The sequence below is a fragment of the Crinia signifera genome, chromosome 5 (genome assembly GCF_055691185.1).
Source record: "Crinia signifera chromosome 5, ASM5569118v1, whole genome shotgun sequence".
Classification (NCBI taxonomy): Eukaryota; Metazoa; Chordata; class Amphibia; order Anura; family Myobatrachidae; genus Crinia; species Crinia signifera.
Window position 1 is genome coordinate 287,956,236 of NC_139221.1, and position 22,931 is coordinate 287,979,166.

Genomic DNA, 22,931 nt, shown 5'->3' on the forward strand with positions numbered 1-22,931 from the left:
AACCAAGGCCACCGGAGTGAGTGACGCGGCCCCAGCAGCGCCGCAGTCCCCCCGGTAGGACGCCAAGACCCAGCGCAACGGCAGACAACCCCAGAAGCCAGCCGTCTGCAAGTGCCCAGCAGTGGACCCGGACACCTAACCGTAAGTGCTGCACAGCAGCCCCATCCAGCCGAGCTCCACCTACCCTGGCCATACCTAAGCCGCCCATATACCCACCGGAGTGCCCCCAGAGACAGGGTACCTTCCCAGGCCCAGAATAAATCAACTATAGGGACTGTCTCCCAAGCTGCTAGCCCACAGCCTGTACGGAAGACCCTCACCAGGCTACACCCTGACCCTCGCTCACCCGGGGGTTACCCTTACCTATACGCCCAGAGAAGTCCCTTTGTGTCACATAGTGGCCCCGGATCGTACAGTGTTGGGCACCGATTGACTGCCGCAGAGACCCACAGCCACTGAGAGTCTCAGTGCTTATATTGATTGAGCAAAGACCTGGCCCCTGCGCTGTAAGGTCAGAAATCTACACTATACAGAGTGCAGCTAGTTCTTCCAAAGGAAACAACAGCGCCATCTCGTGGCGTAAACTTGGTAGTGTCACTACCTTTGGAGCCATAAGAAGGAGTACAGTTTTCCCCTTTTATCCGGGACATTGCCCCACCAAACGTTTACCCTTTTCTATGAGGAGGACTGTTATCCTAACGCAGTGACTACAAGAGGCCTCCAGCGAACTCTAAATACCTATGCATAGGTCTGCCTTTGAGACAGTGTTTAAAATAGGAACTGGGTACCCAGTAGAATAGTATCGTTTACCGTAAAGAGATATTGTGTGATGTTAACTCGCATTGTGAAGCTGATAGTTTAATAATCCTGTGTAAGTTATTGTGATTGCTAATTACCTTACATTGCTACAAAGTGATAACCGTGATTGATATTAGAATTGTGTATACCAAAAAGTTATTATAGTCGGTTATAGAACGAGACGGTGCATATATGTATTCAGAGGTGCTTTATTTTATTATTGTGACCTTATTGTATTACGGTGCACCCCTTTCAGTGTAATCTATGTCCTAGGTAGCCCTGCCTGCTACCCGACCTCAAGTATTCTATTTAATCTTAAATAAATTCCGTTGCACCGTTTGCTTGGTCTGGTTCTTGTCCAGTGTCCGTTACGAAGAGACGAAGACGGGAATTACAGAGTGCAAGGTAAAGGGGTTCCTGGCCTGAACATTCCGGTTTACCACATCCAACTTTGGCGTCCACGAACAGGACCGGAAAATGTCGGAATCCGGTACTCCACCACCGTCCCCCCGCAGACGTCTTCCGCTACTACCGGAAGACAAAGAACCGCCGAAGGCAGCGGCGGCACAGATCACGATGCCCTACTACTTCGGAGCCACGTGGCTACTCACATTCTCGGTAGATACGCGGACGAAAGGCACAAGCACTTTTAAGGCATTCAAGGACCGCATGAAATCGACGTTCACCCTATACCAACTGAACGAAGAACAAAGCAAAGAAATATTGCTGGCGCAACTGAGAGGGTCCGCCCTGAGAGAAGTCAAATCATGGTCAGAAGGCGACAAGGAGACGGCGGACAAGATATTGAAGAAACTGGCAAAGATCTTCGATGCCAAAACCGTGCCAGTGCTGAAGAGCAGGTTATACGCCAGGAAGCAGAAACAGGGAGAATCACTGCGTGATTTTGCACTGGCATTACACGAGGCCATGAAGGCAGTACAAGCCGCAGACCCGAGAGAAGTACAACTAGCGGATGAAATGCTGATAGACCTCTTCGTAGAAGGGGCAAGAGAAGAGACCACCCGCGCCCAACTCCGAATGATAAAGCGGCAAGAACAAGGCTGCACGTTCGAGGAACTCAAGGAATCGGCACTACAAGTGTTGGAAAAAGTCCAGAATGAGGAGCCGGAAGAAGGAGCTACGGCGGAAGAAGAAGAGACGGAGGATCACTGGGAAGCCAGATGCCAGGGACCTGGTAGTGTAAAGAAGAGAACAGTACTTCAAGAGGCGCAATCACCAGCAGGCCCAGACCCACTGTCCGCCATTAACAACAAGCTCACAGAACTGGCCCTAAACATCGCCAGAATGGGGCAAAGGCTGGAGCAGAGCGAAGCCAGACATAATGAGTTTCGCCCGCGAATAGAGAGAGGAAGCAGACCACGTTGGAGCACGCCCAGAGAATCGGGAGGAGGCGCAATCGATCAGTTCGATGAAGAGGGTATGCCAATATGCCGAAGATGCCAACAGAGCGAACATATTGAAGGAAATTGTCATCAGAATACTTTAAACGAGGAGGCCCCGAGGAGGAGGACCGACCCTCGGGAAGAGACCCACTACTAGGTCCGCGGAAACAAAACTGGTGGCCCCGCTTCATACAAGATCCATCAATCAGTCCGCCAGAGCTCATGCAAAGTCAGACCATGGCGAAAAGACCATGTAACACTGAGGATCGACGAGTCAGAGCAAGAAGAGTGACCGGCCAGGTATCGTGGTTCAGTGTAGCACGTGGCTATGGCTTCATAAGGGCAGATAACAGGAAGACCGTATACGTGCACTACACCGGTATCCAGAAGACCCCTAGGAACAAATACTTCCGAAGCCTGGAAAAAGGAGAATGGGTCGAATTCGAAGTGACCAATGGAAAGAGAGGTGTCAAGGCAACCAACGTAACAGGCCCCGGTGGTGCTGCAGTAAGAGGCAGCAGATATGCGACTATCCACAGTCAGCATCGACGCTTCATGCACCAGCCATATGGTCAGCACCACCTGAAGAGGAGAAGGTCGCAGGATGTTTGTGGTGAGATTGACCGGCCCATCAGTAATCATCCCCGGCCTGACCAGATGCCACGATCACCAGAACCCATTAGGCCACCGCCTCAACCTAATTTCCCTGTGGAAACCCCAAAAGAAGTGGAGAAGGCCAAAGCCCAGCCGAAAGAAGTGAGGTCAGGAACGGAACACAAGTACACCTCAAGAATGGTAGATACGGGTGACCAGACAGCAACTCTACAGCAGACAGGTACCAGTACGGCCGAACGGAAGAGATGCCTCGAAGTTGTGGCCCACATGACCATGGCAAAGAAAATGGAGCCATTGGAACCTGAAAGCCCAAAGGCAACTGTGCCACCGCCCAAAGCAAAGGCCACCACAGAAATCCCAAACACAGCTGAAAAGGCCGAAACCCGTCCCATGGAAAAGAAAACTGGTACAGATCAGGAGTACACGACAATTACAGGAGAAGAATTCGTGTGCATGATACAACAGGCCATCAACAGGTCCAGAAAGAGTGGAAAAGGCACACCACGTGCTCATTGCAGACCGCACGCTGTGATCTAAGGTGCAGTCGAAGGACCACTTCGAAAGTTAGGAGGTCTGAGCGGTACATGAAAAGGGTGTTACCAGCCGATATAGAATGTAAATATTTGACTGCAAATCCTTTGTAGATTGTATGTACGTAAATTTGTGTACAGTATTAAGATTTATGTGATATGTGATGCTTTCCGTGGCCCAATTAAGAAAGGACATTACGGACCTTATATTTATGTTCGGGACTTTATCCAGGACTCTTGCTAGTTTTTAAATTGATGCCCGGGGACTGGCATCGTTCGAGCAGGGGGACATGTGACACCCCAGAATTGAGGGTGCCCCCTTATTCCAGCCTGGGAGGTACTCCTTTGGACAAGTCCTATAGTGCCCCATGGACCTAAACATGAAGGTTGCCAGGCAACCGACTCACCGGGCCTCCTGAGGTGCAGCAGAAGAGAGGGAGCTTGTGATTGGTGGCGCCGAGCAGGTGCCCGCTGCGTGACCTACAGCGGCACCCCGATATACAGCCCCCTTTTTGGATTGGAGAGAAGCAGAGGCGGCGCGTGGGGCCGTGACGTGGAAGGCAGGGGTGAGGCGTGAAAGTGCAGCATGGGAGAGCTGTGCAGAGATCCCGGCGCGCCCGGCTGAAGGGAGAGGAAAACTCCCGGCGGTGATTGACAGCCCAGCCGCCTAAGAGACCCGGCGTGAGCGACAGCGCAGCCCGGCACTTGCAGAGTGCCAGCAGCAGATCGGAGGCCGGGGAAAAGAAGAGGATCGCCCAGCAGCAGCCGCAGCTTCCGACATCCAGCCCGCACAGCGCACCAGCCAGCGGTGAGAGACCCGGCGCAGGTAACCAAGGCCACCGGAGTGAGTGACGCGGCCCCAGCAGCGCCGCAGTCCCCCCGGCAGGACGCCAAGACCCAGCGCAACGGCAGACAACCCCAGAAGCCAGCCGTCTGCAAGTGCCCAGCAGTGGACCCGGACACCTAACCGTAAGTGCTGCACAGCAGCCCCATCCAGCCGAGCTCCACCTACCCTGGCCATACCTAAGCCGCCCATATACCCACCGGAGTGCCCCCAGAGACAGGGTACCTTCCCAGGCCCAGAATAAATCAACTATAGGGACTGTCTCCCAAGCTGCTAGCCCACAGCCTGTACGGAAGACCCTCACCAGGCTACACCCTGACCCTCGCTCACCCGGGGGTTACCCTTACCTATACGCCCAGAGAAGTCCCTTTGTGTCACATAGTGGCCCCGGATCGTACAGTGTTGGGCACCGATTGACTGCCGCAGAGACCCACAGCCACTGAGAGTCTCAGTGCTTATATTGATTGAGCAAAGACCTGGCCCCTGCGCTGTAAGGTCAGAAATCTACACTATACAGAGTGCAGCTAGTTCTTCCAAAGGAAACATTAGCGCCATCTCGTGGCGTAAACTTGGTAGTGTCACTACCTTTGGAGCCATAAGAAGGAGTACAGTTTTCCCCTTTTATCCGGGACATTGCCCCACCAAACGTTTACCCTTTTCTATGAGGAGGACTGTTATCCTAACGCAGTGACTACAAGAGGCCTCCAGCGAACTCTAAATACCTATGCATAGGTCTGCCTTTGAGACAGTGTTTAAAATAGGAACTGGGTACCCAGTAGAATAGTATCGTTTACCGTAAAGAGATATTGTGTGATGTTAACTCGCATTGTGAAGCTGATAGTTTAATAATCCTGTGTAAGTTATTGTGATTGCTAATTACCTTACATTGCTACAAAGTGATAACCGTGATTGATATTAGAATTGTGTATACCAAAAAGTTATTATAGTCGGTTATAGAACGAGACGGTGCATATATGTATTCAGAGGTGCTTTATTTTATTATTGTGACCTTATTGTATTACGGTGCACCCCTTTCAGTGTAATCTATGTCCTAGGTAGCCCTGCCTGCTACCCGACCTCAAGTATCCTATTTAATCTTAAATAAATTCCGTTGCACCGTTTGCTTGGTCTGGTTCTTGTCCAGTGTCCGTTACGAAGAGACGAAGACGGGAATTACAGAGTGCAAGGTAAAGGGGTTCCTGGCCTGAACATTCCGGTTTACCACATAGGCAGGGCACTGAGGACGCCATTACACCCCTTTTGTGACAGGGGGAAAGGAGGGAAGAGAAGGAGGCGATGGAAGAAGAGGAGAGGAGATAGAGGGGGCGGAGTGTTGAGGACTGGCAGTGGCACTGGCACAGCACACTGAGAAGAGGGAAGGAAGGGCGGCACTGCTGCCTGTTCGTCATTTGTTTGACAGCTGACAGACGCAGGGAGCAATGGGTAGGTGGCGGATCTGGACATGACATGTCATTTAGGCATTCACAGACATGTCATCCAGGCATTCTTCATGCCTCAGCGCAAGTGTCCGTGAGGAAGAGGGGGCAGGTCGCAGGAGGAGGACAGTGTGTGCGGGGTGCAGGGAGCAGCTCTTTATACTGCAGCCCACCCGCTGCCAGACAGGCGCTGCGGGCGGCGTGCAGGAGGCAGTGACAGTGAGGGCTGAGGCAGCTTTAGCAGAGCAGGGAGGGAGACAGTGCCTTTTTTAGCATGGAGCCTCCCTGCTTTGCAGGAGCTGCTGAGTGGGTAGCGCCGGCCCTGGCATTAGTTATTTATTTAGTTAAATAGTAAAGCACAGTACCACATTATCACATTGTAAGCCAGACCCTGGCCCTGCTGATGGGACTTGTAGTTCTAAAGTGGAAAAAAAAGTTAAATTCTATAGAGTGACAGTGACTGTGGTTCCCTCTAAAGTGTTATTCAGGAGGACCCTGAAATGCATGAATTAAGCATTAAGCATATCCCTTTACGCTGTGTCCCTGCTGTCACTCTCCCAGCATCCCTACTCTCCTTGCTGTAAATCTCCCTGTCCTCAAACCACGCCCCTTTCTGTGAGGCCACGCCCCTTCACTGCACGCAGGAACATACTACAAACGTGGTTGAATCTGAAACCACCTATTACTATATTTTGAAATTTGCCATGGCAATGTTCTATAATGTGTAATGGCCATTATTGTGTATGAAATGCCATAATGTGTAATGGGCATAAAGGATTGTGTAGCCTAATCTGTAATGGGCATTACAGTGTGTGTCATAAAGCAGGTGGGCCTGCGTGCTCAAATGCCAGGGCGGATTTTTGGTCCCAGTCCGGCCCTGGCTACAGCAATTACTATTGGGGATATATTATTATTAGCAGCTATACTTTATCACCGGGGAGTGGGCTTTTCTATAATTATTATTATTATTATTTTATTTATAAGGCGCCACAAGTGTTTCGCAGCGCCGTACAAAGGAACAATACAGGGAGACAAAACTTGGCATAACATTGAATAAATAACAAAAATACAGTACAAATAAAGAGCGCCACAGTTCAATACACATTACAGCTTAAATGTAAGTAGTGAGGACCCAATCAACATACAACTAGAGGCTTGAGGCCAATGATGGAGATGAGTATGCGGACAAAGATGGTCACTGAGTGTTGGAGTAAAGGAGAGCTGTGAGTGAAATGTGAAGAGAATTGGCTTTGACAACAGGAGGGAAGAAGGCCCTGCTCGGAGGAGCTTACAATCTAGTAGGAAGGGGAGACAGACAGATTACAAGAGGTGCAAGCGAGGGGGTGGTGGTTAGATAGCAGGATGTAAACAGGCAAGGGGTCGGAGAACCAGCTGGTTTATGCAGTGGTATAATCTCTCATTCCAGCATCCTGATCCCCCCCATTTACCATTTCAACACTTATTGGGTATTATGTATCGAGTGCCTGAGGAACACAAGGGAGGACATTCTGGTTGATTCGAGCCCCCTCGCTTTCGCACTTGGGAGCGATGTTTTGCTTCTGCTGATGACCATTTATGCGCATGTGCAGGCTCTGTTTGTAAAGGGATGCAGTGACTTGCATAGTCGCCGGCCCTTTCACATTCGCATGCCTGCGGGGACATTCGCAATGCAAACCGGGGGTGGCCGTTTGTGCTGGTGGCGTTTAGTTTGCGTGCAAAGCTGTGAAATTTGCAGCTTTGTGAGTCAACCAGAATGGCCTCCACAGCGTATTCTCCAATAAACAGCCCTTCAGTCCTGTAATAACACATGGGTTCAGGATCCAATTTGTTATTGTGCATTTTTGGCACATTTTTCGGGCTGGAATAAGATAGCGGTACCCACTATTGGCCTAAAATATATATCATCCTGTTTTGTTCATCAGAATAATAATCTTATAAGATCATTAGATAAGCACTACCCTTTTTACAAAATTTGCGGAAGCAAATGGATTTTTGCTGGAAGCCAACAAGCAGAGAAGTCATTCAGCCAACAGCTCTTTCCCAGCGTTCTATTAAGGTGTGATTACTGATATACTTATATAATTTGGTACTTGTTTCCTAGCACGGCCACAACGATCATGATCGTGGTCATCGGGTGTAAAATCGGGGGCATCGCGGCCATCGCATGCACTAAAAAATCGGGTGCGATGGGCCAGACGCGATGCCCGCGATTTCCCCATAGAGAACAAGGTTAAATGCCTCAATTTACCCGCGATGACCACGATTTCCCATAGGAAACAATGTGAAATGGCTCAATTTACCCAAATTATCATAGGAACAATGGTAAATGGCCCAAAAACACCCCTGAACATTGAAATGCCCCCCCAAAAGTAGTTTACGCCACCCCGCGATCAACGTGAACCCGAAGCGTGGCGAGCGCAGCGAGCCCACGAGGGGCGGCGGTACGTGTCCTCCGACCTTTTCACACCCCCACTATCCACGTCGGTGTGGAGTTGAGAATAGAATAGTGTGGCGAGCGCAGCGAGCCACCGAGCCCGAAGCATGGGAAGCGCAGCGAGGGGACGCGGATAGCTGTGAAGCCCGCGAAGGGGCGCGTTTACCTGTGAAGGTATCCGCGTCCCCTCGCGGGGCTCGCTGCGCTCGCCACGCTTCGGGCTCTATTCTATTCTCAACTCCACGCCGACGTGGATAGTGGGGGTATGAAAAGGTCGGAGCTTTACAGAGAATATTTGAACATTCCCATCAGTCCCTGCCCCAGTGGAGCTTACAAACTATATTCCCTACAACATGTACATGCAAACACATTCTATGGTTAATTTGGTCAGGAGCCAATTAACCTACCAGTATATTTTTGGATTGTGGGAGGAAAATGGAGTACCCGGAGGAAACCCACGGGGAGAATATACAAACTCCGCACAGTTAGGGCCATGGTGGAATCAAACCCATGACCTCTACGCTGTGAGGCAGTAATGCTAACCATTACACTGTCTGTGCTCTCCGTACTGATGCATTTAGCATCCCCCACCTTGGTCTGAGGAGTAGGTTTGGAGGGGGCAGGGTAAGGGTTAGTACTAGTCACGGCACCAGAAGAGGGGCTGCAGAACAGTTAAAATTTCAAATAGGGGAGCCAGACCAACTACCATTCTAAGCTGACTCAATGGCAGTGGGTGTGGTTCCCCTATTTTAACTTTGAACTGTGCCCCACCTCTGGAGCCTCCTCGGTTAGAATACTTACCTGACCCTGACGGTATTCCCTTCTTCTGGATACCAGTATCGGTATTCTGAATGCCGCCATTCGAAAACACTGGTCGTCAGAATGTGTCCCATACTGTGCGTATGTGTGTCATTAATATTCTGTGGGATCAGGTGTGTATGAGTTTCTTTTTAAATACTGTGTGGTCTCATGGATAATATATATTTTGTACATATTTATCTATTTTTTATTACAGTACATCTGGGAATGAGCGTCTCTGTGTGCAACATGGAATCACCAAATGTAGCCTTAAAGCAAATGCAACATCTTATTGACCCAACAAATGACTGTAAAATAACACAGACTACTGGGCGGTAGAAAATTGTTTACATATGTATTTTTGTTTTATTATTATAAGAAAGACTTAAAGAGAAGTATTAGTTCAAGTGTCATCAATAATACTTAAGCATGTTACATGCAATTCATTTACACTAAATATAAAATGATCCACAACAGAAATATACTTTCTGTAATATTGGGGGTTATTCAGACCTGATGGCACTGCTGTAAAATCACAGGCCAGACAATTATCAATAGACTGCACATGAGTAAGGATCATAGCGTACATTCGCGAGGGCAACCTGCGATAAAACCCCCCTACTTTATCGCTGGCCATATGCAAGTTGATTGACAGGAAGCCAGGGTTTGGGGAGGTAACTGGCTGTTTTCTGGGAGTGTCAGGGAAAACACAGGCATGACCAGTCGTGAGATCAACTCCGGCCCCCGAACAGGCTGTGTCTATCATAGCCGCTGAGTAAGTCCTGGGCTAAGCACAGACTGCACTCACAGGAACAATCATTCAATGGATTTTACTGATTCAGCTAATTTTAGCAGCCCTGCAAAGCAATTCTCAGGCTTGCACAGGGCGGGTTATCACTCTCTTTGGGTGGCTATTACCTGATCGCAGGGCAATGTAACTCAAAAGAACAGCGATCAGGTCTGAATAACCCCCTTTTATCATAGTACCTAAGCGCTGTATGAACATACTCTAATATTATCAAGAGCCAATGAAACATATGTATAGACTGAATAGTTATAATGATATTGTTTTATATAGAAATGGAAGCATAAATAAAATGTGATTAAGAATGTTATGTTAAAGAGGCAAATGTTATGAGAAGAACCTATGGACAGTCAGCATCTGGAGCAAAAACATTATTTGCAAAGGTTTGTATTGTTTTGCCATGTTTATTATAGTACTGTTCTCCCATTTCACCTTCTAGATTACCATAACTGTTTGGATTTTCTCCGATGGCAGCAGACACTTGGCTTTTAGATGTTTTCTGTTTTGTGCTATCATCACGATTTCTGCCACATTTTCCAAACAACGTTAAAAAAACGGGAAGAAAAACCAGCCCATGCAGAATCCCAAATGTGATAACCAGGAATATGATCTTAAAGAATGTTCTAAAGATGTAACTCGCTGATGCAGAAAGAGCAATAACCCCGAGAATGGTGGACAGAGCACCCTGCACTATAGGATAACCAAGAGAGTGTAGAGCATCGTTCATCCTCTCATTGACTGTGGACTTCTGGCTAGACACATAGGCATATGAAATGTGCGCTGAGAAGTCAACAGAGAACCCAATGCAGATAACAAGGTTGATCATAGAGATGGAATCTAAGTTAACATCCCAAAAAGCCATAAAGCCAGTGACCCCAACTATAATAGATGCTATGGTAAAAGTCACCCACAGGGAACATAGAGGATTTGGAATTAGCAGTATTGAGACCACAAACATGGCAGCTGCAGCAACCACAACATTCTGTATGGTATTCTGGATGATTACGGCATATTGGTCATAGTATATAAAGGCTGGATGGTACACAAGGACCGGGATGTCACAGCTCATCGCTGTGTTCCGGACATGGTATAACATGTCTTTCTCGTCTACTGCAGAAGTAACATTAGCAGTCTGGATAAAGAAACGAGAAGCTTTTATAGACCCTGAGTATATGTCCACATCTTGTTTATAATCGGGAAGAAAATGAAATAATTGTGACAAATTTCCAATAAAATTATTGTTATCATTGATGTCAAGTTTAAGTAGAGTAGCAATGTCTATGTATGCATTCAACCATGACTCTGAGAGAGACTCAATAACATAGGAGCCACCTTTAAATGACTCTATACACTTGTCAATTTTATGTTGTACATCTGGATCCCAGTATGCAATCTCTTCTGTAACGACAACCATAACTCTGGGACCATACTCTGAGAAATAGGAATCTTCATCGTCATAGAAAGAACGAACGTATGAGTTGTCAATAGCCAAATTGCGTAGATCGATTCCTTCCTGTACCTGAAAGCAGCCATATATACTGCTGGCCAGATATCCACCATACAGACCTAGCACCAAGCACTTGACCCAGATGTTGGTAATAAACGGACCATATTTCTTATGGAAGAAATTAGTAACTGGATGCTCACTCTCAGTACCGGTGATCTGGCTGTATTTTCCCCCAACACAACACATGTTATACGAAGAAGAACGATGATCATCTGGTTGCTCATTCACCTTTCTCCAAATCAGCCAATGCCTATTGCTCTCTTCCCGTCTACCATTAAGGGCTAAAAATGCCCCAAGGAAAGTGATATTATACAGGAAACAGAATAATAGGGCGGTTCCGGCATAGATACAGAATGATTGCACGGATTGGAAAGGCGTCATAATCCCAATGTAGAAAGCGAGAACATCTGTGAGCGTTGTGATTGTTATGGAGACTGCGGCGTCACTGTATGTCTCAGCCATTCTTTCTTCTACAGTTCTCTTTACTTTGGTTTGTTGCCAGCTGGAAACCATAATGAACATGTCATCCACGCCAACACCTGGAAGACAAAGCATTTATATGGGGGTATGGAAATTTCAAAGGGAAACGGAAGTTGAACATTGCCGCCTGGAGCCCCATCCCCCATAGATGTAATGCTGTCCCATGTACCAATATCCGGAATCCAAATCATTCCAGATATAGGTTCCCGCAGCTATTGCCTTTCTCAGAAGGGCAATAGCCCATCTAGCTTATGGGCTACACTCCACACTGCAGGCCAGAGTGACTGCTGATGTGCAGACCCCCGGCAGCTGACAGAGCAGATTGCAGGGACGTGCAATCCTCAGCGGTAAGAACCCGCCCAGATCAAATAATAAATGGGCGCCAGTACTAAGGTGTACTGTAGCGCGTGTTCTGGAAAAGTGGGACTCCTCAAAGAGGGACCGAGATGACAGGGTCAGTAAGGCAGACCAGTGAGACAGACTGGGATAGTGATGCTGACACACAGACATGAAGACAACCGCTGACACATAGACACACATATGCTGACTCACTGACAGATGGATACTGACACAATGACAGATGCTAACATGCCGGCACACAGACATGCTGACAAACAGACTGACACACTGGCCGACTGATGCTGACACACGGATACATGAATGCTGACACACATTTACAAACGGACAGACTCTGACACACAGACAATCTGACACTGATCGATGCTGATACACAAACACACAGAGACTAACACATGGCTGCTGACACACTGACAGATGGATGCTGGCACACAGCTAGACAGATGCTGACACACATGGCAGTGCCCATGACACATGACAGGCACTGACGCATGCAAACACATACAAACACACACATATATATGAACTATATGACCGGGTCAGTAAGGAAGGCTGGTGTAGTAATGCTGACACACACATGCAGACATCCGCTTACACATAGACATACATATGCTGACACACTGACAGATGGATACTGACACAATGACAGATGCCAACAAGCTTGCACACGTACAGATGCTAACACCCAGACACAAACGGACAGACAAAATGACACAGAGACGCTGATATGCTGACAGACATACGCCGACACACTGATGTACAGGTGCTGACATGCAGACATTGACAAACGGACAAATTCTAACACACGGACAAATTGAAACACAGATGTTAATGCACTGTATATAGTATATCAAATAACAGAAGGGAGGCACACAATGGTGTAGAACATTTGGTACTCTTTACTTAGTTGGGCGCCCGTCGCGGGCATCGCGGGTACATTTTGGTCTGGCCGCGACGCGACCGACGCGATGCCCGCGATTTCCCATTGAAACCCATGTTAAACATGGAAATCGTGTCGGTCGCGTCGCGGCCGGCCATAAATGTACCCGCGATGCCCGCGACGCGATGCTCCCGATTTGCCATAGGAATCAATGTTAAAAGGCCCGATGGACACGATTTTACTGTTAAATGCCTCAATGGACCCGATTTGGCCATAGGAATCAATGTTAAATGGGCCACAGAGCCCAAATAAGCACAATTAACCCTTAAATGTCCCCCCAAATTTTTAACGCCACCCCACGATCCACGCCAACCCGAAGCGTGGCGAGCGCAGCGAGCCCGCGAGGGGCGGCGGTACGCGTCCTACGACCTTTTCATGCCCTACTATCCACTAGGGCGTGGAGTGAGAATAGAATAGTGTGGCGAGCCCGAAGCGTGGCGAGCGCAGCGAGCCCCGCGAGGGGACGCGGATACCTTCACAGTTATACGCGTCCCCTCGCGGGCTTCACAGGTGTCCGTGGCAACGCGGACACCTGTGAAGCCCGCGAGGGGACGCGTCTACCTGTGAAGGTATCCGCGTCCGCTCGCCACGCTTCGGGCTCGGTGGCTCGCTGCGCTCGCCACACTATTCTATTCTCACTCCACGCCCTAGTGGATAGTAGGGCATGAAAAGGTCGGAGGACGCGTACCGCTGCCCCTCGCGGGCTCGCTGCGCTCGCCACGCTTCGGGTTGGCGTGGATTGTGGGGTGGCGTTAAAAATTGGGGGGACATTTAAGGGTTAATTGTGCCTATTTGGGCACTGTGGCCCATTTAACATTGATTCCTATGGCCAAATCGGGTCCATTGAGGCATTTAACAGTAAAATCGCGGTCAATCAGCCTTTTTAACATTGTTCCCTATGGGAAAATCGCGGTCATCGCGGTCATCGCGGGCATCCCGATTTACCCGCGATGACCGCGATTTTTACCCCCGACGACCGCGATTTCAATCGCCGGCGCCCATCTAGGTAAAGAGTACCGAACATTTTTGCAGCTATTTATGGGGAATAGTGATAAAATATATGCAGGACTAGGTCAGCACAGCTAAATGGCATGTATCCAATATGAGAGATGCTATAAATGCCATGAGGTGTGTTTAACAAACCACACCCACTGACGAAGTCCACCAGGACGAAACGTGTTTGGGCAGATGGCGGGGATGAGGTGATGCCATAGATCTGGAAGTCGGAGGTCAGCATTGCAGGAGATGATGATATGCCATTGACTGATTTTAATATTGCTCTGCAAAAACGTACTACACCATTGTGCGCCTCCCTTCTTTTATTTGATTTGAGAATTGGGTTGTTGGAAGAAACCTCATGTAAAGAGAGATGCACAGGCTACACAATTGGATTGCCTCTGTCTTTTTATAAATACAGCCAATATATGTGTTGCACAAAGTGAGACAGTTTCTTTCTATATAGATTTATATACACACACAGACATAACACACTATATAGGGACAAAAGTATTTGGCCAATCCTGTTCATTTTTTAATTCAGATGTTTCAATCAGACCCATTGCCACAGATGTGTAAACTCAAGAACCTAGTCATGCAGGCTCCATTTGCAAAAAATGGGTAATTGTGAAAAACTCAGTGACTTCAAACTTGGTACTCTGATAGGATGCCACCTGTGCAGTAAGACGGCTCATGGAATGTCATCCCTGCTGGATATTCCAAGGTCAACTGTGATATTACAGGTTGAGTATCCCTTACCCGAAACACTCGGGACAAGGAGCATTTTGGATAAAGGATCATTTCAGATTTGGGAATATTTTTTGAGGTTTTGCTCACCTGATCCCCAGGTGACCCCCAGGCGTCCATTGTGTCCATCCTGAGAGGCATCCCCAGTCCCAAAGATGTATTGCGCATATGGTGTCATGACATCACCAGCACACCCATGCAATGCACCATTGGGACCGGGAATGACAGGGACGTCGGGGGAACAGGTGAGTATGAAAAACGGTATAGGAGAGTAAGAAAAAAAAACAAAAACGTTATATACGGATGAGGGATACTTAACCTGTATTACAAAAATGGAAATGTTTAGGAAGACCACATATATTCACAGCGCATATGAGACAGAAGATCATGGCATTAGCCAAGGGCCTACCATAGGTGCAAGGGGTGCAGTTGCTATGGGGCCCAGAGCTGAAGGGGGCGCATCTTTACAATCTAAGTTATATGTGCTATATACATTTATTACCATCAGTTGCTAAATAGGGGGCCCTTAAAAAGTTTTGCTATGGGGCCTATGAATGTCTAGCTATACCCCTGGCATTAGTCTTATAGTACACACTTCTAATAAACTTACCCAAAATAAGAAATGGAGCATTTGCTACTGTGACAACAAAGGGTACTCCACACAGTAACAGCAGACCAAAACTGGAGAGAACGGCCAATCCGGAAGAAAGGACTCCGAAAGTAGCGACCCAGAATTTATTTCTCACACAGTCAAATCTGTGAAGAATTACACATCAGAGAGTTGTAAAAAGTAAAAACATTAAAATCAACAATTTTTATTATTTTCTCCAATATATTTAAGCAAAATAATAAACACAAAACAAACACATCTGTTAAACTACCATTCTAGTCGCGCCTACTCCCGAGCTAACATTGATCTAGGTGCCATGTGAAAATGCAATGTTATTTGCATTGCTAGACTAACACGCAATGCAAAATGCAATTTTTGTGACTAAAATGTTGAAATTGTTGTGTTGTCTTAAGGTGCACATCAGCAATCACAATTATTAATACATCAACAATTTATTGTGAGTATCATCTCCAGAACATCGATTAATGGTATCATCTGGCATTAACGTTTATGGGAGCAGAATGTTTTAAAGAGGGTATTCACCTTTTTTTTTTTTAAAGGCTACCACCATAGCTCCTATGGTGGTGCTGATAAATGAACTTAAAGTTCTTTCCCCCCCAATCATTTCCATTTCATTATTTTTTTTGTCAGTGACAACAGAACTCCAGTAGCTACTTTAAGGAGTCTCTTCTGAGTTAGTGGATCAGGTCATTTTTTTAGGGGCGTGGAGGACCAATGGGGGTGGTCCTCCGTGGTCTGGGTGTCTATTGTATAATGTATATGCATATGATGAGACACCCTATTCCTCAGCAGGGAAAGGGGTTAAATGAAAACATAGGATGATGTCACCTACCATAGAGGATCACACGTTAAGGGTTCCTTTTTTAAACTAATCAAGCTAAACAATCTACAATTTGCCATTCAATTTGTGTCCATTAAATAAATGGTTAATGTTTCAAACAATATCAAATGAAAATATATATCCAGAAATCTGTAAACATTTATTTCATTTAAAATATAATTTCCGTTAAAATTAAATTTTTAATACACTTTAAAATGCCCCGATCATAACCATCAAGGTATTCCTTGAGATCTACTGTACGTGAATTTATTTATAGAGGTTACATTTTTTTTTTTTAAGTATGTATGATAATATGAGAACTATTAGGTTTATGAAAAAAAATGATCTTACCTTACACATGAAACAATAGTAAAGAATATGGTGATGAAGTACGTAATGGAAAAAAGCGGGATCACAGTTTTTGTTGTGCCTTCAAATTCTTGTTGCCGAGATACTGATGTGAAATAGGAGATCTGGTTTAGAATTAAACAAAGCGTAAAACAAAATTAGGATGAGTGATTATACGATTTAATTGACAATCCATCAATAATATAGTATTTTTTGTAAGGGGCATAAATCAAAACATTATGCTATGTAAAAAAAAGGGTACTTATGTAGTAACTGGGCTGCCGATTTTGAAATCGGGTCCATCGCATCGCATCGCACCCGACCATATCGCATGCGATGCGATGCGATGACCCGATTTTTCCATAGGATTCAATGTTAAAATTAGTGATGAGCGGGTCCGGATCTCCGAGATCCGGATCCGCACGGACGTCCTGAATCCGAATCCGGATCCAGGACGTCCGCGGACTCCCGCGCAGGCCCGGAGCCGAAATCGAGGCCCGACGTCACATTGGTGACGTCGGATTCTCGCGAGATCCGGATTACATAAAAGCCGGGACCCGCACATTTTTATTGTGCTGCTGGAGAGTGATTTTTTTTTCTATATTGCTGTAGCCTGCTCATCTGTAATTTGTGTCACTGCTGCTGCTACAGAATACTACAGACAGAGGGGGGTTTATTGTACTGCCGCAGAGGGGGTTTTATTTCTATATTGCTATAGCCTGCTCATCTCTAATTGTGTCACTGCTGCTGCTAGCCTGCTACAGAATACTACAGACAGAGGGGGGTTTAATAATTTTTATTGTGCTGCCAGAGAGGGTTTTTGTGCTGCCTGGCTACCTGTTATATGGTTGTAAACACCTACCAGGCAGTCACCTCTGTTGTTGCCAGTGCCACTACCTTGTACCTACCTCTCAGAGTATATAAAAAAAAATAAAAAAAAAATTAAAAATATATAAAAATATAAAAAAAAATAATTAAGTTGTTGTTGTTGCTGACACCACTGGCTGCCGTTAGATATCGCAGACTCAGTAATTAAATTTTTAACTGTGGTTTGCTGACGCCACTTGTTGTGTTACCTACCAGTGTATCCACTTTTGTATCTTGCTGCTGTTGTCACTGGCTAGTGACAACAACCAGCTGATATCTGGGTATCCAGTTTGCTGCCACCGCTGCCGTTACATATATCGCAGTAAATAACTCCGGTTTGCTGACGCCACTTGTTGTGTTACCTACCAGTGTATCCACAAAATAAATATTGTATCTTGCTGCTGTTGTCACTGGCTAGTGACAACCAGCTGATATCTGGGTATCCAGTTTGCTGCCACCGCTGCCGTTACATATATCGCAGTAAATAACTCCGGTTTGCTGACGCCACTTGTTGTGTTACCTACCAGTGTAACTATCCACAAAATAAATATTGTATCTTGCTGCTGTTGTCACTGGCTAGTGACAACCAGCTGATATCTGGGTATCCAGTTTGCTGCCACCGCTGCCGTTACATATATCGCAGTAAATAACTCCGGTTTGCTGACGCCACTTGTTGTGTTACCTACCAGTGTAACTATCCACAAAATAAATATTGTATCTTGCTGCTGTTGTCACTGGCTAGTGACAACCAGCTGATATCTGGGTATCCAGTTTGCTGCCACTGCTGCCGTTACATATATCGCAGTAAATAACTCCGGTTTGCTGACGCCACTTGTTGTGTTACCTACCAGTGTAACTATCCACAAAATAAATATTGTATCTTGCTGCTGTTGTCACTGGCTAGTGACAACAACCAGCTGATATCTGGGTATCCAGTTTGCTGCCACTGCTGCCGTTACATATATCGCAGTAAATAACTCCGGTTTGCTGACGCCACTTGTTGTGTTACCTACCAGTGTAACTATCCACAAAATAAATATTGTATCTTGCTGCTGTTGTCACTGGCTAGTGACAACCAGCTGATATCTGGGTATCCAGTTTGCTGCCACCGCTGCCGTTACATATATCGCAGTAAATAACTCCGGTTTGCTGACGCCACCTGTTGTGTTACCTACCAGTGTAACTATCCACAAAATAAATATTGTATCTTGCTGCTGTTGTCACTGGCTAGTGACAACAACCAGCTGATATCTGGGTATCCAGTTTGCTGCCACCGCTGCCGTTACATATATCGCAGTAAATAACTCCGGTTTGCTGACGCCACCTGTTGTGTTACCTACCAGTGTAACTATCCACAAAATAAATATTGTATCTTGCTGCTGTTGTCACTGGCTAGTGACAACAACCAGCTGATATCTGGGTATCCAGTTTGCTGCCACTGCTGCCGTTACATATATCGCAGTAAATAACTCCGGTTTGCTGACGCCACTTGTTGTGTTACCTACCAGTGTAACTATCCACAAAATAAATATTGTATCTTGCTGCTGTTGTCACTGGCTAGTGACAACAACCAGCTGATATCTGGGTATCCAGTTTGCTGCCACTGCTGCCGTTACATATATCGCAGTAGATAACTCCGGTTTGCTGACGCCACTTGTTGTGTTACCTACCAGTGTATCCACTTTTGTATCTTGCTGCTGTTGTCACTGGCTAGTGACAACAACCAGCTGATATCTGGGTATCCAGTTTGCTGCCACTGCTGCCGTTACATATATCGCAGTAAATAACTCCGGTTTGCTGACGCCACTTGTTGTGTTACCTACCAGTGTATCCACAAAATAAATATTGTATCTTGCTGCTGTTGTCACTGGCTAGTGACAACAACCAGCTGATATCTGGGTATCCAGTTTGCTGCCACCGCTGCCGTTACATATATCGCAGTAAATAACTCCGGTTTGCTGACGCCACTTGTTGTGTTACCTACCAGTGTAACTATCCACAAAATAAATATTGTATCTTGCTGCTGTTGTCACTGGCTAGTGACAACAACCAGCTGATATCTGGGTATCCAGTTTGCTGCCACTGCTGCCGTTACATATATCGCAGTAAATAACTCCGGTTTGCTGACGCCACTTGTTGTGTTACCTACCAGTGTAACTATCCACAAAATAAATATTGTATCTTGCTGCTGTTGTCACTGGCTAGTGACAACAACCAGCTGATATCTGGGTATCCAGTTTGCTGCCACCGCTGCCGTTACATATATCGCAGTAAATAACTCCGGTTTGCTGACGCCACCTGTTGTGTTACCTACCAGTGTAACTATCCACAAAATAAATATTGTATCTTGCTGCTGTTGTCACTGGCTAGTGACAACAACCAGCTGATATCTGGGTATCCAGTTTGCTGCCACTGCTGCCGTTACATATATCGCAGTAAATAACTCCGGTTTGCTGACGCCACTTGTTGTGTTACCTACCAGTGTAACTATCCACAAAATAAATATTGTATCTTGCTGCTGTTGTCACTGGCTAGTGACAACAACCAGCTGATATCTGGGTATCCAGTTTGCTGCCACCGCTGCCGTTACATATATCGCAGTAAATAACTCCGGTTTGCTGACGCCACCTGTTGTGTTACCTACCAGTGTAACTATCCACAAAATAAATATTGTATCTTGCTGCTGTTGTCACTGGCTAGTGACAACAACCAGCTGATATCTGGGTATCCAGTTTGCTGCCACTGCTGCCGTTACATATATCGCAGTAAATAACTCCGGTTTGCTGACGCCACCTGTTGTGTTACCTACCAGTGTATCCACAAAATAAATATTGTATCTTGCTGCTGTTGTCACTGGCTAGTGACAACAACCAGCTGATATCTGGGTATCCAGTTTGCTGCCACCGCTGCCGTTACATATATCGCAGTAAATAACTCCGGTTTGCTGACGCCACTTGTTGTGTTACCTACCAGTGTAACTATCCACAAAATAAATATTGTATCTTGCTGCTGTTGTCACTGGCTAGTGACAACAACCAGCTGATATCTGGGTATCCAGTTTGCTGCCACTGCTGCCGTTACATATATCGCAGTAAATAACTCCGGTTTGCTGACGCCACTTGTTGTGTTACCTACCAGTGTAACTATCCACAAAATAAATATTGTATCTTGCTGCTGTTGTCACTGGCTAGTGACAACAACCAGCTGATATCTGGGTATCCAGTTTGCTGCCACCGCTGCCGTTACATATATCGCAGTAAATAACTCTGGTTTGCTGACGCCACCTGTTGTGTTACCTACCAGTGTAACTATCCACAAAATAAATATTGTATCTTGCTGCTGTTGTCACTGGCTAGTGACAACAACCAGCTGATATCTGGGTATCCAGTTTGCTGCCACTGCTGCCGTTACATATATCGCAGTAAATAACTCCGGTTTGCTGACGCCACTTGTTGTGTTACCTACCAGTGTATCCACTTTTGTATCTTGCTGCTGTTGTCACTGGCTAGTGACAACAACCAGCTGATATCTGGGTATCCAGTTTGCTGCCACTGCTGCCGTTACATATATCGCAGTAAATAACTCCGGTTTGCTGACGCCACTTGTTGTGTTACCTACCAGTGTATCCACAAAATAAATATTGTATCTTGCTGCTGTTGTCACTGGCTAGTGACAACAACCAGCTGATATCTGGGTATCCAGTTTGCTGCCACCGCTGCCGTTACATATATCGCAGTAAATAACTCCGGTTTGCTGACGCCACTTGTTGTGTTACCTACCAGTGTAACTATCCACAAAATAAATATTGTATCTTGCTGCTGTTGTCACTGGCTAGTGACAACAACCAGCTGATATCTGGGTATCCAGTTTGCTGCCACTGCTGCCGTTACATATATCGCAGTAAATAACTCCGGTTTGCTGACGCCACTTGTTGTGTTACCTACCAGTGTAACTATCCACAAAATAAATATTGTATCTTGCTGCTGTTGTCACTGGCTAGTGACAACAACCAGCTGATATCTGGGTATCCAGTTTGCTGCCACCGCTGCCGTTACATATATCGCAGTAAATAACTCCGGTTTGCTGACGCCACCTGTTGTGTTACCTACCAGTGTAACTATCCACAAAATAAATATTGTATCTTGCTGCTGTTGTCACTGGCTAGTGACAACAACCAGCTGATATCTCGGTATCCAGTTTGCTGCCACCGCTGCCTACCGTTAGATATCGCAGTACATAACTCTGGTTTGCTGACGCCACTTGTTGTGTTACTGATATATATCCACTTTTGTATCTTGCTGCTGTTGTCACTGGATAGTGACAACAACCAGCTGATATCTCGGTATCCAGTTTGCTGACACCGCTGCCTACCGTTAGATATCCAAAATATGGAGGATAAAAAAAAAGGAAAAGATGAGGAGCCACTTCGTCGTGCTTCTGAAGCTGATGCCACTAGTCATCATGACATAGGCGATGAAATGCCATCGACGTCGTCTGCCAAGGCCGATGCCCAGTGTCAAAGTAGAGGGCATGTAAAATCCAAAAAGCCAAAGTTGAGTAAAAGGCCCTTAAAAAGAAAAAGCTAATCATTGGAGGAGAAACTTAAAGTTGCCAGTGTGCCATTTACAACGCGGAGTGGCAAGGAACGGCTACGGCCATGGCCTATGTTCATGACTAGTGGCTCAGCTTCACAAGATGATCAAAGTCCTCCTCCTCCTCCTCCTCCTCCTCCTTCTCCCACTTTAAAATTTAAGAGATTTAAGGTGTCACCAACAAAAATCCAGCAAACAACTCTGCCTTCCAAAGAAGACATGGTATCACAAATCCCAGTGGAGAGTCCAAGGGTGTTGGTGGTTGCGATGCCTGACCTTCCCATCACTGTACGGGAAGAGGATGCTCCTTTCAGCATTCGCAGCACACCCTCTGCATGTGCTGGAAGGATCACAGACAGTGCAGTTGCAGATGTCGATAATGAAGGTGTCAGTGTTGTACACCAGGAGGAGGATATTGATGAAGCTGGTGCTGAGGGAGAAATTGACGAGGAGGACGATGCTGATGCGGTTTGCTTAAATGAGGCACCGGGCAAGACAGTTGTTGTCCGTGAGATCCCAAAGGGCATCACCATGCCTGGACAGAAGACCAATAAATCCACCTCTTCGGTCTGGAATTATTTTTATCCCAAACCGTCCAACAATTGTTTTGCCATATGAAGCTTATGCAAAGCTCAAATAAGCAGGGGTAAGGACGTTTCCCACCTAGGGACATCCTCCCTTCTACGTCACTTGAAGAGCGTTCATAAGTTGCTGTTTAGTTCAGAAACTGTGGCTAAGAATGTACACAGTCCAGGGACAACTAAATCCCTTTGTCCTGTTGTGTCCACGTGCCCAACTACACCGCAAAGTCCCTCCTCGTCAATTTCTTCCTCAATGAGGATTGGGAGTAGTCCTATAGGCCATGTTACTTGCCTGACTGACTCCTCTCCTATCCGGGATTCTTCTGGAGGATCCTGCATTGCTACGCCTCCTACTGCTGCCGCTGCTGCTGTTGCTGCTGGGAGTCATTCATCATCCCGGAG

General features: G+C 46.4%; 1 protein-coding gene across 1 annotated transcript in view; it reads right to left on the bottom strand.

Annotated features, from left to right (window-relative positions):
• Window positions 1-9,761: 9,761 nt before the first annotated feature.
• Window positions 9,762-22,931, bottom strand: part of LOC146081165 (patched domain-containing protein 3-like) — a 43,490-nt gene continuing 30,320 nt past the window's right edge. Inside the window, exons 2-4 of the mRNA XM_083189178.1 lie at window positions 16,493-16,614; window positions 15,301-15,446; window positions 9,762-11,709 (exon numbers count right to left, since the gene is read on the bottom strand). Of these exons, the coding sequence (XP_083045304.1) occupies window positions 10,004-11,709; window positions 15,301-15,446; window positions 16,493-16,614 (1,974 nt within the window). The 3' untranslated portion in view covers window positions 9,762-10,003. The remainder of the gene's footprint in view (window positions 11,710-15,300; window positions 15,447-16,492; window positions 16,615-22,931) is intronic.